At 41.3% G+C, this 16,375-nt stretch overlaps 1 protein-coding gene across 1 annotated transcript; it reads right to left on the bottom strand.

The window, feature by feature from the left end:
• Positions 1 to 854: 854 nt before the first annotated feature.
• LOC135490631 (ubiquitin carboxyl-terminal hydrolase 19-like) lies at positions 855 to 16,336 on the bottom strand. The gene is made up of 20 exons (XM_064775906.1): positions 15,821 to 16,336; positions 15,169 to 15,294; positions 14,653 to 14,808; positions 14,241 to 14,394; positions 13,526 to 13,713; positions 13,090 to 13,277; positions 12,570 to 12,741; positions 12,296 to 12,429; positions 7,723 to 7,815; positions 7,444 to 7,620; positions 6,987 to 7,181; positions 6,437 to 6,531; positions 6,054 to 6,230; positions 5,732 to 5,875; positions 4,957 to 5,480; positions 4,375 to 4,493; positions 4,105 to 4,220; positions 3,447 to 3,599; positions 3,029 to 3,195; positions 855 to 2,703 (listed from the first exon to the last, which is right to left on the bottom strand). The coding sequence occupies exons 1-20, from the start codon at positions 16,137 to 16,139 to the stop codon at positions 2,228 to 2,230; spliced, it is 3,873 nt and encodes a 1,290-aa protein (XP_064631976.1). The 5' UTR covers positions 16,140 to 16,336; the 3' UTR covers positions 855 to 2,227.
• Between the last annotated feature and the right edge of the window lie 39 nt (positions 16,337 to 16,375).

Here is a 16,375-nt window from a genome sequence, read left to right as displayed (position 1 = left end):
TTAGCTTGATCCATGTTGGAGATCATCCATCCGTACTGGGGCATATCCATATGAGCGCCGTCAAACCAAGTTCCCTACTGTCCACATTTGTCACTTTGAAGCCTTCAATTCGGCCACCCACTCAGCAATGGGTTAATTACAGTGCCAGCTGACAACTTAAGACACAAGTCATCACAAGGATTGACATTTTTCAGCATCCTTTGTAACGTTGGCAATATGTTTATGATGTTTATTTTGAGAATGGAGACACACTCTTTTAGAGATATTGCTCTTTGCAAGTGGCTTTGATCTAAACGTGCCGAGAATTGGTGCGGGGGAACATTTTAATCTCCTGCGTTCGCTCTATACAATACAGCAACCACTCTTTCATATCTGAGCGGTTAGTTGTAATATCCAGCAATTCCATCATCTGCTGACCACAGCAGGTTGTATATTAACCCTCTACATGGGATCGTTTGCTGGCCTTGGCATTGGGTTGAAGAAATCTCGTCATTCGGTCTCCCTAAAAAAGGATGATGTGGGAGAGGGTTCGCGCGGTCCGATTGATAAGGTCTTTAAGTCAAATTCACCCTTAGACATTTAGGGAGAGATCATTTCATGATTCAGTCTCTCTCAAAAGATGAGGTTGGAGGACAGAGAATCAACGTGGTCAAGTTGATGAGGTTTTGGAGTCAGATCAACCTTCTAAATATTTGGGTATAAGAAATCTTGTCATTGAGGGAGGCTGGAGGGGATGGGGTCTGTGCGGTCAGTCAAGGTGATAAGGATTTTAGGTCACATTAACACTCTCGGCACATTGCAATCGAGGTGTGTTAATAGAATGGCAAACAAACAAGAAATAAGAAGTATTTATATCCACAGCATCTTTATTCGCTAACTGATTCTGGAGAGAGGAAACTTTGGCAAGAAGCACAAACTAACAACTAAACATGTCAAAAACAAACAAACAAGAACATTGTGAGAAAATGTGACCACAAAGTGATCAGCACACACAGGTAACTAAATCTAAATCAAACAAAAAAGTTAACATATTTTAGGTGCTGGACTCAAAATAGTGGAACTAATGACACCACTGTAAACGTTAGAGGGTCCACTTAGGAACAAGATTTGGGGAAGAACATGTAGTCCCTCTATAATGCCATTTGTCGTATCAGTCCGCGTCGCCACCACATGACAATTGTGACAAGGTCACACAAGTGGTAGAGTGAATTGACCAAAATAGTTCACCTAAAAATAATTGTACATTTGTTCTAATTTTTGCCCTATATACATGTATATACATATCATGTGAATACAACTCAGTGATTTGAAAAAGAATGTTTGTTTGATTCTTTTTCTGAAATAAATTGCCTTACAATCGGTTTAAAAGGTTTAACGAGGAGATTGAGACCTGCGAAACTATAATATAATACTACATGGTCCCTTTGGTCAAATGCTATTGATCAGATCAAAAACATGCATCCTCATTAATCACTTCCCCACAGTGTATCATCTGATGAATCTGCAATGCCACTAACAGGCAGTAGAAGAACTGATTTGCAACTGTGCTTGTTGAACTCACATGTCAGAGGAAGTTATGAAGAAATACACAATTTTATTCCAAAATATTACTATTTGCCATAAAAAGAATAGCTTGGTCATTCAACTGGAAGTACACAAATATTGAATTTATACTGAAACATTTCTGGTCATTCTATTTTTCGGTTTTGTGAAATTGCAATTTTTGCATTTTGACAACTCGATAACAGTGACTTCAAATAGATTGCTTCACGGCCTCACATTTTTGAGATTGCATACGTATCTGTGAACAAGTAAAACACAAAAATAGAAGGCAGGCAACTTTTTCCGCATTTGGTACTGTTTCTTGGCACAGCAGCAGAAGCCATGAAGTCTTTGACAAAGAAACCAATATTCTTTCCTTAGGGTCAATGTCGAATGCCCCTCCCATCGAAAGATCTCCTCAAAACCCTCCCATGGTTCTTCTGATTTGTTAGAATTCAGCCTCATATAGCCACATAATAAAAAGAATGTAAGAATCAACACTTCATATTCATTCATTTTCAGCAGCTCTGCATGTACTTTTACACGCTCCTCAAAAAGAACACTCCATCTAACACTTTTGACATGTTACTTTTACTTTTATAGGAAGGGATGGGGCCCAACAAGAGTCACCTCCGCAAAAAACTGATTTCTTTGTCAATGCAAGAATAAAGCTCGCCCAAACTCATCAGTCCACAAGATCCATGTCCGTATATCTGAGAGCAACACCCTGCTTACTATCACAGTCTTTCTCCCCGAATAAATCCAGCTTTGTGTTCACGTCTGATGCAGTAAAGAATTCCTCCTCATCATCATCAATATCACATTCAGTAGATACCTTTGCCTTCTCGTCCGTTTCCATATTTTCCTGCCCTAAATTCTTTTTTTCAAACTCCACGGAACACTCCTCTTTCCCAGCAGACGACAGTCTAGCAGAAGCAGACGTCTTTGGAAGAGGAGCTGACAATTTTTGAACAGGAGCAGAGTTAGAAATTTCCTCCTCAATTGTTCGAATATCTTCCTCCTGGATCTCTTCTCCACCAAGGCTGCGCTGAGGATTAAATACCGGGCTACGTCGACGATAGAAAAGGAGGTAGGCTGCGCGTGTCATGACGTTGTTCTCTGAGGTTAACGTGACATGGCTGTCATCGAATTGCCTCCAACCTGCAGCAGAAAGAAAACCATAAGGAAGATCGAATGGATGCCTTTTTATACGATTTCATCATCAAACAGCCACATTAAAAACAACCGGCAAGCCTAAAATTTCATTCATTCAAAACTAGATTCAAGAAGAACAACAGATTATTCAATAAACTCTGCGCTAGGCACAGGCCATCTGCCCTCAGTTCAATTATAGCCTCCAGGATGTTTCGAATTCGGCTCCCTGGCTTCACAACACCACTGCTGCTTTCAACAAGCTATCCCATCTTGTCCGTTCAAAATTTCGGCTTTAAAGATAGTCTAAAAATGATTTAGTAGGTCCACTTACCAATTTCATTGGCATTCCAGAGAACAGGGTCGGCACATCGAGCGAATGATGTGTAGTGGCCACCAAGTATACCGCCATAATGGTTGACCACACCATACAAGTCATAGATTGGTGGCGGTTCAGACGTTGGTTGTGGACCCATGTAGTACTTTGAAAGGTCCAATTTCCTGAATTCAAAACCACAATGAAACACATTATAGAAAATTTCATTTTTATTGTATTTGTAATGACATCCCAAGCCTGTTTTTCATAAGAATTTACATGACCCATGGGGGGACCACACGTCTACATATGCGTATCAACTACTGTGGAGCGTTAAGAAGAAATAAGCACATGCAGTTAGAGCTCAGAACTGAGGCATGCGTATTATATTAAGCTGAAAAAAATTAACATAAAAAGTATAAATTACTCGACCTACCTTGTTGGGAAGGTAACCATTTTGTCCAGTTTGTCGCGCCAGATGAAATTCCGGAACGAGAATCGTTTCAATTGCACGATGAGCGTGTGTGGTAAACTCCAAATAGTCATTTGTTTTGTTGCCTCGCGATGCTCTTTACATCGAGGACAATACCTGAAAAACATTTACGGTCGTGTGAGAAAATGCTCAGAATGAAAGGAGGAGTCTCCTAAACTGATACTGTGACATGGCGCTGCACGAATATGACACTCTATCTCTTTTTAACATTGTTCAAACATATTTTTATCTTTCCATGAACATAACTACTGAATTGACTGTCGACTAATTTCCACAAATGGGTAGACTCGTTGACAGAGTAACTAATGGTACATGAATCATTGACTTGGAAGAAAATGTCGCCTCCCTATTGGGGCACTGTGTGAAAACTATTACGTCAACTTCTTCAAAGGGTTTGATTTCTCTTAAACTCAATTTGGGACCAATGAACTTATGTAATGTCATTGGTTTGGCGTTCAAGGCCACGTATTCCCTGCCATACGTTGCAGTGATAACACCATCTATAGTTTGTGGAGAGAACATGACAAACCAGAACAAACTATACAAGGCCAAAAATGTTATGAAATATTTTAGGGCAAAGTTGGCAATATGTTAAACTTACCAAGCTTCTTCTGGACTAAGGACTTCAGGTTCAGTGAAGAGGCTGAGGCAGTGGTCCAGCGTGATCTCACCGCGGCCTTCTTGGGTGTTGGTAGCCGCACAATCCTCATCAAGAGACTGAAAAAGATCATTCAGAATATTAGGTCCTGATGACAAAACAAATACTCTTTTGGGTTTTGAGTCATGTTTTAGCACTACCGTCTCGGAAAATTCTCATGAACTGTTGTTCAAATCTTTAAACAGAATTATATTGCAACTAATATCTTCTCACCATGCTTTTTGTGCGGACAAGGACCTCTGGGCTAAACACACGTGGACTGATCCTTTGTGGGTTGTTCCTCCAATCCATAGCTAGGAATGTTTTATCAGAGAGATCCAGAGGTTCGTTACCTGCAGGCAAATAAAGAAAACGTTAAGTGTTCTGTAAAATACGAATTGAAAACTGCTGAAAATCAGGTCAATAAGCCAAGTTGGAGAGAGGCTCACTTTCAGTGAGGTCAGTCAGTCTTTTGCAATTGGTGTTACCACAATAGGGGATTTTTTTCAAAGTGCTCATCAACAAAACTTTGCCAAAAGAAACTAAAACTTTACATCCTAAACATCCTCCACACATCTGAGGGAGATGGTGCACTACTTTTGTGAGATAATAATAAGATTTCAAGTTTTCAGGAAAATATGATTTCCCCGTCTTGACACAAAAACTACTGGTCACCATTTTCTCTCACGGCCCTGTATGCCTGCGAAAGTTTTAGCATCTACTTATTTGTGCAAATGGGTGCATTTTCTAATGATAACACCATCAAGTTGAATGGACAAAACCGATCAATTAAAGATAGGACGATGGCACACTCACCTTTTTCTGGCAAACTTTCCCCCTCGGGTCCCATCAGACACTCCCCAAACTCGTTCACTGGTCGAATATGAAAGAGCGGTTGAGGCCTTTCCATCATCTGAGGTGTTCCGAGCACCATAGTTGTCGGGACGGACTTCTTATCGGGAATGCCATCCACAGAATCACCTGTTGGAGATTCCAGATCACCCATGGTACTGCCAGGGGATGCCAACTCCTTCTCTTCACTTGGGAAGCTCTGCCAAGATCTTCCCGACGATGCACAACTTGTGGCGTGGCCACTATCGATGCTACTCGTTTCAGCATCCGGTTTATCATCATCACCGACTTTCCTTTCGCTAAAATCGTCCATTTCGGTCATACTTGACGAGCTGCTCATCGATGTGGCATCACATATGTCTTGTTGGTCATCGCCACTTTCCGCGGAGCACTGTGAGGACATGGTGGCTGTCGCTGATGCAGATTTTTGGCCAAGTTTTTGTACACTTTGCTCTGAGACAGGCGGTTGGAAAACATCAACAGAATTTCTGAAAGAGAAACTATTATCATTACACAACCCAACTGAATTATTCTGGCAAGAATGATAACTTTCTTATCGCGATGACATAGGAGAACAATATTATTCACTACACATTACACTGGACATAGACTATTAGAGGACAATGATTCTAACTGCAGCAAGCTGTAACCAATTTCCCAGAGCCTGGTCGACCAAAGGTTGATAGCGCTTCCCAGTGCTCTTTGAGAACTTATATCTTTGCTAGAGAGTTCACCTTACCTGGCATAGGCTTCCATGATCCGAATAAGATGTGACAATGTTGCCCGAGATTCCGGCACACTTATAATGAACGGCATGCCAACGGGTTCTGGGGTCCTCTTGCAGTTCATTCGGTGGCTCTCCCAGTGCTGTTTTTGGCACAATCTGTAATTATTACAAATATACATTAACAATGCCTTTTTTCGGAGAACAATTTCTGTGACAGCTGTGTACCAGAGATCGATGAAGAAATTGCATGAAGCAAAAGCATGAAACTTGCTCCAGCTGAGCAATTGCACCTCTAAATAGAATAAAGCAAATGATTCAGAGTATTTAGACTTACTGATCACAGTACGCGACTTTGAGACATTTCATGCAGCGTTTGAGACTTTGGTTCTCCGGAGTGAGACGTTTGCAATAAGAGCATTTGGTCGGCATCTGATTGGGTAGGACTGTCCGCTGTATAACTGCGATTTCGTACACTGGTTCCCCAGCCAGCTCTTCGGAGAGGACTTCATATCTGTAAAGTCAAATTGTCATTTTCAAGCTGTAATGTTAGAAATTTGAATGAATGATCATATCAAGTTACCAGGCTGTTTGTCCAACAGTATTGTCATAGGAGGAAAATAAGGCTCGAACAAGGACATGCAAAGTCATGGTTGACTACAAGACTTTGAATGATATTGGAAATCCAAACTTTCTTTCCTTAAACTGAAGTTTACTTACACAAATATCTTGTCATCAGTTGAGACGCGACTGAGACTTGAATTCTTTGGAAAGAATTTATGGATCTTGCTCCTGTAGGCTTCGAACACTCGCAGCTGAAATCGCGACAAAAGGAACATTTTCAATATAAATGATCATTATTACAAGGAAATTCTCGTCAAATGATAAGGGTCCAGAGCAAAAAGGTGGAAACACTCCTGCCTTGCTGGTAAATTTATGACTAGGTTGATTTGATAATTTAAGGTAAGGAACGCTTCCAGGCCTGAGGAAGAATCAAGCAGCCCTGTTGTGTTAGAAGATTGAAAGAAAGTGAAGAGTGAAACAGTTTACTTAAACCCTGTTACTCCATGTGGAGCATATGCAGCCATTTTTTCAACCAGTAGGAGCAAACGGATTTCACGAGGTTGGGATCGGCTACTGGCTGCCCATCCAGCTTGAGGTCGTCTCGGCTGTAGGAGAGAGAACAAGACCAGAGCAACAGCCCGGGTCACTATCTCTCTGTAGTGACGAAGTGTAAATGTAACATTGGAAAATAAAACTGTCAGCTTACATCATTGGGCTTGACCCCTGTTTTCTTAAAGATATCTTCCTTCAGGTGTTCAACAGTCGCATCTGTGGGGATCCTGACATTGTATTGAATGGGTCGTTTACGCTCCTCTTTGGCTACAAAAATCACAGATAGAGTGCGCTGTTTCTTAGGTAAGGGCACAGAGAGGTAGAGGAATGGGTCAAACGTTATGGAAACCTGAAAACAGAAAAGTACAACTGACTTGATGAACTAACTACATTAGTTGAATGCTGTTTACATAGGACATGTAAAAATTGAAGGACGATTACGGATAGGACTTCTATGAGCCAGGTAAGTCCTATTAAATTAAACGAATTTGACAATACAGGTCTCTCCTCTCTCACAGTACATGGAAACTATTTGTGTTTGTAGCACGCACACACAACCGAAGAAAACATTTTTTTCTAACAAAAATATATTGCGTGTTTCACATTCTTACCTTTCCACAAACAGGACAAACTAACTTGGACTTGTATTGTCCCTGGAAAAGGTCCACGATAAACGAATCATTCCTTTTTCTATAAACCTCCCAGGCTTCTTTTGCGACGACCTCATCAGGCCGACCATCAGAGTCTACAGTCTCTGTGTACGGCTTCTCTCTCACCCTGTTGATATCCTGTAAAAAGAGTGGAAGAATTGTATGTAAAGTAGACACTGGCACTACACCACCACTTAGGAGCTAGTGAAGATAAAAGGAATGATGCAAAATCTGTCTTACCTCATGTAGACCATCAAGGAGGAAGGCCATGAATTCCTGAGCATCATGCTGAGCAAACCCTGTGAACTGTGTGGCCTTTAGGGCAACAAGATTCTGAAACATCAAGCAATGAATGAGAATCCAGTTAAAGGGTAACTCGTGTCAAATTTCACCATATAATGTTTTAGCTATAATGTTTTAGCAAATGACTCCGTCACTTCCTAATATTATTAGGAAGTGACGGAGTAATTAGTAATAAATCAGTAAGGTTTTGAATCGAAATGCACATTTTCTAGAAATTGATGGTTTAATCCCGCCCGGACGGCTCACTTCGATGCCGTTTTCGTTGATGACGTCACAACATGAACATTTTCGCAGTCGCGGTGGTTTACATTCAGCGATTTTATAATAAATCTAATCAACAAGAGGCCCAAGGGCCTGGCGCTCAGCTGAAATGGATAGGTGAAGGCAAGGGCCAAGTGTGTGTCGGTACCGTTATTATGAGGCAACGTGAAGCTATAACGTCTAGCACGCAGAAGTGCTGATGCGAAAGACCTTCTTGCTATATCAGTGCATGCTGAAGTACTGAGTTGACGTCACCCTGGTATTATGACGTAAAGTCATTTCTATTGCCGTTGCAGTAGTGGGGTGTGTGATGACGTCAAGGAGTTGTGTGGTGACGTCAAAGAGTGGAGTCCTTGTCTTCATGCAGCATAGGTGGAACTAATAACATGCACATGGACACAAGGTACATAATTATTACAGTGTATTTTGTGAGGTGGGGCCTGGTGCTTTACAATGGTCAAATGAACCGACTGTTGTCTGGACATTTATGAAGTGGATGCAGCCAAATGTTTGGGACGGTCTTTTTTGTATGTGAAGAAAAGAAGATAAAGAGTTGGTTAACAAAATGAACTTTATTGGTGCGGCAGATATTTGATGCCTTTCGGCAGATTTTTGAAGCGCCTTGCGGCAGATATTTGATAACGCTCTCCGGGAATGGAAAGCAGTAAAACGAGTAAGCACACCTTACTCTGAATGTGGGAACAGCAAGTGCTTTCCTGGACTTGAAATGTGCCAACGACTCCTCTTGCAATAACCAACAACAGTTGATCTGTAAAAAAAGAGAAGAGAAATTAACACTGACTGAATAAATGAAATGGCCAGGGCCATTGTGCTCACCTCATGTGGAGGAAAGATGGATAAAGAGCATGGTCTTGTGTCATGTAGTGTTAGGTTTGATGTAGGTCCAAGCAATTACAATTTCCCCAAAATGGCCAATTTACAGTACATTCGACCTCTGTGACCTTGAAAAGTAGGTCAAATCAAAGAAGACCCGGGTGACACACTGAATGGTTGTTAGAATTAGGTGTACCTATGATATAAAATTGGTGTCAATCGGGCAAGTCATTACTAGGAATAATGGCATTTTGAAGAATTTAGGATTTGGCCCCCTCCCTGGAGGCCAAACGGCAAATCAGATCGTACCAAACTTCGGTACCTGAGATCACCTGACCAAGGGGTACATGTGTACGAAATTTGTGATCAATAGTCATTGCAGTTAAGAAACGTGCCATAGTTACGGCCTGACGGCGAATTTACGCCATTTGACCTCTGTGACCTTGACAAGAAGGTCAAATTAAAAACCTGTGTGACATATACTGTATGGTGGTTAGATGTACCCATGATATCAAATTGGTGGCAATCGGGCAAGAAGTTAAGGAATAATCACATTTTTAAGGTTTTTAGATTTTGCCCCCTGGTGGTCAAGTGGTGAATCATATTGGACCAAACTTCGGTCCCTGAGATCACCTGACTAAGGGGTAAATGTGTACCAAATTTGGTATCAATAGTCATTGCAGTTTAGAAACGTGCCATCGTTACATCCTAACGGCCAATTTACACCATTTGACCTCTGTGACCTTGAAAAGTAGGTCAAATCAAAAACCCGGAGGATATATGATGCACCTTTGCTAGAAGTACCTACCATATTTTTTTCAAAATTTCCCGACTACTATTAAGGGAGATATTGCATATTTTCACTTTTAACGTTTGGCCCCCTGGTGGCCAAACCATGAAACGAATCGGACCGAAACTTGGTCTCCCAGGTGTCATTACATAAGGGTACATGTGTACCAAGTTTCAACTCAATAGCTCTAACAGTTACGAAACGTGCCTTGCTAACGGACGACGGACGACGACGGACGACGACGACGACGACGGACGACGGACGCCACGGTATGGGATAAGCTCACCTCTGCGAAGAGGTGAGCTAAAAAGGGTGACATAGACGGGAAATGTACACCACCGGATACAGTCTGTGCTTGATCAGGCATCGGTCAGATGATATCCTGAACAAGGCATCTATGGAAGCAAATCCAGAAAGAGACTTAACCTTCGAAGGGCACACTTATTACTCAGTGAAAAGTCAGTCCTGTGGGCTGTTTTCCAATTCAAAATAAAAGTGTAACCTCTTTAAATTAGTCTCACAGACTGAACCATAACACTCAACAGCCAACCGTGCCCACATGATGATTGATGTGAGCCGAGAGCTGGGCTTAAAGATGAGCGAGTGGTGTACTACATTTTGAAAATTGTCTATCGTCTACGACATGTGACAGAACAGGATCTAGTGGACTTAATGATGAGGTACTATCAAATAAGGTGTCCATCAAATGAATCATGAGGGCCTGTTGAGTTATACTCTAAGCCTGTCCTATAGGGCTTGGCTATGGTTTTTGTCTTTTTTACAGCTACAGTACAGCCATGCACAGCGCAGTGTACAGACAGTACAGGATTGCAAACCAAAAACATGAGCATTGCTGCGTAACGAAACTGCAGTGGGATTCATACTACGATGTCATAATGTGACTTTCAAAATAATTGTAAACAAACGTAAATGGCGAAATATGTTGCAAAATTGCCATCCATAACAACTCGGGGACCGTAGCCAAAATGGCCGACGGCGAATTCTCCGGTCGCTAGCGCAGTCCATAAACAAGCATCAATTTTACCAACTTTGGGCGCAAGCTTGGTCATCAAAGTTACAGAACAGTTAGAAATACATCCAAACAACATATATATACAGTTAAAAGTGCATAAAAATCCCGTTTCAAACTCCGGGCGCTACCTTTTTTTCTCCGCCAGACGCCGGGCCCTACCGGTCGTTATTTAGTGCGACCGCCACCAGAGTGTTTATCACGATCTTTCGCCGTTTTAATTGCGCGTTTTAGGCAGATTAATCAATTATTACATGCATGCATTATATATCACCGAAATGATAATTGCGTAGGCTATTTGAAACTAAGTTCAGATATTATTTTTGATCTTTGAATTGAATTTAGGCGAGTGATTTTTGACACCCGGTCGACATATCAGGACTTGCAAAATTCACGCGAGATTGCTTGCTTCATCGGCACGTTTGAAAACCGAATTTCACAAATTCGACAAATATTTATCACATACCATATGTATCACCACAAAGATAACTCTCTAGACTATTTGAAACCAAGTTCAGATACTTATTTTCACAAAAATTCGAAGCTATGCAAGCGATTTTTCAGTGGTAGAGATCGACGGAAACAAATTTCTCGCTCTAAAATGACATGAGACGAGCACCAACTTTCGCTAATTTGTGCACAAAATTTCCGCAATATTATAAAAAACTATCGATAAATCTGAATTATATAGACTCTTTTCAGTACCTAAACAAATTTCAGGTACATGGTCATGTTGATTAAAAGAGTATCAACCGATTGAACATGAGAAATTTCACTCACCTTCATTGAAGCGGCGACTACCGCCATTTTTAAATGGTGGCATCTCTTCTATCGCTCGGCCAATCAGCGGCACTGCTTGCAAAAAGTTGAGCCACCGCCAAATTTGAAATCGCCAAAATTCAGTCAATGTGCCTGCAGCGCCAACTGGCGGTGAAAACTATATTAATTCCATTAAAAGTAAAAAATTAAAAAATATTAAAAAATATTCAGCCACATTTGAAAACAATATTTGCTCTGTGGACCGAGGTAAAAAGGGAAAGAAATCTAAACGCGAAATGACCTCATTCTCTTAATACAGGTCGGATCGCGCTGATTTTTCGTGTTTTGAGTTCACCTTGGGCAACTCCTAATTTAGCACCGTCAACGAAGTGGCTAGGCCTTCCCAATCAGAAATGTCCAATTTTGTCCACAGATGGGTCCCTAGATGGATGGATGGATGGATGGATGGATGGATTGCAGGACGGACACCATTTGAACAGCTATTCTACTAGCTCCGCTGACTTTGTCAGCTGAGCTAAAAATGGAAAATTTGAGCTTTACATTTGTGATCAACAATTAAAAACGGACGTATTTCCGCAAAGTTGTAAATCACATCATAGTATCACTTTAAGTTCAGCCCAGAATATGTGCCAAACTTAACCCTTTTGTTGCGAAAGCCATTTTTCAGCCTGCGCCAACGCAACTGAAATCGTTTGGATATCAAATTATTGCTGAACAGTGCTTACTTTTCTCTGAACTGGCAAATAGTATTCAAAAGCATTGCCACCTATAGTATTCAGATCAAACTAATGTTGAGTTCACCAAAGTCTGCATACCTTTAATTTTGAGGGAGCATATGAGTAATGTTTCCCCGACCACAACACCCGTAACAAAACAGCAAAGGCCACCACCAACTTTCCACCAGAGCCAAGCGGGTTATCCGTGTTGATCTCCTTCTGGAACTGGGATTCTGAAAATCAAGATGAGAGAAACATTAGAAATATAGAGAAGTTCATACAAATGAACCAACACACTAAATCACCAGGAAGGATGGTCAGGTCTCTTTACTCCAGAGCGAAGTAGAACGAAAAAAAGTTCTTCTTGACATACCTAGAAGATAGTCTCTCAACTCTCGCGTGTTTGCAAGGACTTGCAGGACGCTGTTCAAGAAGCAGGTGTTGCCCAAGTTATCCAAGCCTGTTGTCCCCGGGCTAACCACAATATCTAGACTCGGCTTCTCCTTGGTTGTTTTGTTTAGGGGAGACACTTTGGCCGTTGGCTTCTACAAAGATATGCAAGTGAATATTATCATTGAAAATGGACACAGAAAAAGATAACTTTTTAATCAAATTATTGCTAACATGATTCGAGAGCAGCACAGACATTGACATCAGAGTTCATGTCCACAGGGGGAGTCTTCAGGACCTAGAGATCGTCACTGGAAAAGAAACTCCAATAAAAATCCCTCACATGAAAGCAGCCCAAGGAAGGCAGCCAAGACAGATACCTGCAAGAGTCATAGTCGCTAGATGAACCAAAGATATCACCAAGAGCTCCTCTTATATATGTTTACAATACCCAATCATAAAAATTGCCCCATGACTTGACCCTTCTGACGAAAATTGCATACTTGAGAGTTTTCCTTGTTGTCTAGTGGGATCCAATCAGACGAGGCCGATCGTTTTGGAGGGGCGCAACCGGTATCTTTGGATGATGTCGTCTCCGCTTTAGAGGAAAGTGTGGAAGAGGAAGCAGACGTTTTCATCTCAGACGTCTTTGATGCTGGCATCCATGTGTTCGAGGGAGTTTTTGCCGCCTCTGAAAAATATTAGTAGATTACAGTCCTATGCCAGTTTTTTGTTTAGTGAAGGGAGGAACACACCTCACTCCTGAGATAAATTTTCAAATACCCAAATCTTCTTTTCAGTTTCATTGTTTTATTCTTCTCCTTTATTTTTCACCCCAAACTTGAGTCTCAAATCAATTCATTCACAAACTATGACCACAAACAGTTGACTCGAAATGTTGTTTATGACAATCATTGAACCAACCATGTTGTCTCTCACCTTTAGCAGACGGAGCCTCCAGCGCTCCCCAACGTTTGGTTTCCATTTTCTTCATTGTGATCTCTATAAGAGCAGGCGTTAATCTGTATTTACATTCTGATGGTACGATTGAGTAACGAAGATCTAGGGTCCAGGAAAACATAGTGTCCACGGTGGTCTGGTCGTACAACTTCAGGAATGTTGCATCACTGAAATTGAAGGGAAAATACTTCCGTGAAAGTCAGTTTTTAAAAGCAACAAAGAAATCACCGATTCATTTGCTAGAATCTGATAAACCACCAATGGTCAACACCAAAATAATGTCCAACATGAAATAACAAGTAACACCTTGTAGTTCTGTTACGAACTTGGGTGCTTTTTAATGAAAGTGGAAGAAACAGGATAGGCCAAAGGAAACCTATCCAGTCTGAGAGTCAAGTCTTCTATCACATGATATATCCTGGCACACCATGTGCAGTGGCCAAGTCATAAAGACCAAACCACTACCCCTGGGACAGACCAATTTTCATCCACACCGCCAATCTGATTATTTTTTGAATTGATAGTCGAAATAATGGGTGATATTAATAAAGACTAGCAAATGCTTTTATCTATAACTCCATGTACATTTACACTGGGCCTTTCTGTACAAAATTGAAGTAAATGCATTTGCTAGACTTTATTCATATCAGCCATCCTTTCCATGGCAGAAGTTATTGAGAACTTTTCTACAAACCTTGTTTGGAACTGGATGGTCAATGTTCTCACATCAAATACAACCGATAAGGTCTCCTTGATGACTTGTTTGACATACATGTTCACCACAATCACATCCTGGTCTTTCTCATACCACTGGTTCTTGGCATGCGATATTTTGTAGGGTGGTTTACCTGCAATCAGTTAAATTCCTATTGTAGATATAACAGAATTAGCAGATTTTGCAGAATTATAAAGCACAGTCAGTGGACTATTTCTAGATTTCAAGGTAACAAGACCTCCCGTGAGTTTTAACAATTTTTTTCAAAGTTCGGCTGAGTTTTTAGCCCACTGCACAATCAGAATCTCGTCCCTACAGTCAATCACAAAATAAGGTATAGTGTAACATAGGAAGTGATCCCCAAAATGAACTCATTTTAATAGATACTAACCACTTTCTGCTTTAGATTCCACCTCAGGCTGTAGCAATGGCCATTCATCCAGAGTCCTTTTCATCACCGTGAGTATAATGCTTTGATTCTTAAAGGCAACACGACTCATCTGTTTCACAACTGGCTCATAAAACTGACATTCCCAGTGTCTCCCATCTGAAATGAGCAGAGAAACCTTAAAACGCATCCATAATTTTTCTTTATTCCTCTAGAAATCTGTAACAAAGACAGCTGTCTTTAAAGTTAACTTCTCCCTGCAATCTGGTACCTCATATAGCTGATCATGGAGGTTGATGCCATATCAGATGTTAGAGAGAAGTCTACGGGGCTAGGCTGGTCCCCAAACAACATGCACAGTGAGCTTGGGGGACAGGCCCAGACTGTCTTGTACCAAACATCAAGGCTCAAATAAAATATATCAATGATGCAATCAAGGCAATCACCGCAAGAGGGATGCAACTTGCCTGGGTGTGAACACACCTGCCCCCAATCGTTCAACACCATAGCGATACTCACCCACTAACTTGACCTCAACACCATCATCTGTGAATGCAACATCCATGTACTCGGACTTCAACTTTGATCCAACGATCAATGTGATTACAACATCTTTCTCTGTTTGTGTCCAGCTTGACTTCAGAACTGAAAAAAATTAGGAAGAAAAAGAATATATTTGAGTGTATTTGGGTTTACAAGCACTGACTGATATGAAACGAAGCAATAATTGCCCTCAACACTCACATATTATTAGGCTACCACGAAGGGCAAAATGCCATTGTTGTCAAAACTGATGTCACTTCTCAGTCCCACAACTTAGGTACAATTTAGTCTGATATTCAGATAAATGGTCAAAGGCATGATTGTTATATCACAAGTGCAGAGCGCTATGCCTATGAAAAACATGTGGTGGTGGTGAAATGAAGATTGAAGTAAAAGTAATGAATGAAGACTGTGCTGTGTCAATTATAGGCCCTTTGCAAGATACGGCGGTACCACCTAGGGACGGGAAAACAAACCATTTTTACAATAGATCTTCATGGTTGAAGACCATGTCATTGACCGTAAAAACATATTGTAAAGTCAGTTTGTTTTCACGACCCTAGGTGGTACCGGCGTATCTGGCAAAGGAAGGGCATATTCTCATAAGACAGCGAGCGGTAAAACTCACTCAGTGTTTCATCTTTTACAGGTGATGGTGTTCCTACACCACCAGGTTCCATCGTGACCGTCCCAGCTTCCTTCTCATCCGATGATAGCTGCAAATTCGATCCCGATAACTGCAACTTTTCTTCCCCTTCAAAATTTTCTTCCACCCCTTCTTTTTTCATCACGGCTTCCTCTCGGTCAGCTAACGATGAGAATGCCACAGAGGGAGCAAGCTCCACACCATCCAGGGACAGATCTTCGTCGTCATTCGCCGCATGGCCTTCACCCGTCGTCATGTCTTCTGAACCATGTGAACGCTGATGATCGCCGGATGCCATCATTTTCGAAGGCAAAGCCGAGCCTTCTTCTTCGAGATTTTCATGCGCCGAGCGCTTACGGTTTCTATTTAAACGCTGTATTTTGACTACTGATTCTTATGCATCAACAGAACCACAAGCCGGCGTGTTTTTCTCTGTTTAGACAACAAAATCGGTCGTTTTTATGCCGCAAAAATGCACGCAAATATTTTTGACCACCATCTTTGTTGGTAGCCACTCTTTCCTATCCGCCGAAGTCA

Source organism: Lineus longissimus, chromosome 7 (genome assembly GCF_910592395.1).
Source record: "Lineus longissimus chromosome 7, tnLinLong1.2, whole genome shotgun sequence".
In the NCBI taxonomy this organism is placed as follows: domain Eukaryota; kingdom Metazoa; phylum Nemertea; class Pilidiophora; order Heteronemertea; family Lineidae; genus Lineus; species Lineus longissimus.
Note: the sequence above shows the minus strand (reverse complement) of the source record. Positions and strands in the feature narration are given on the sequence as shown.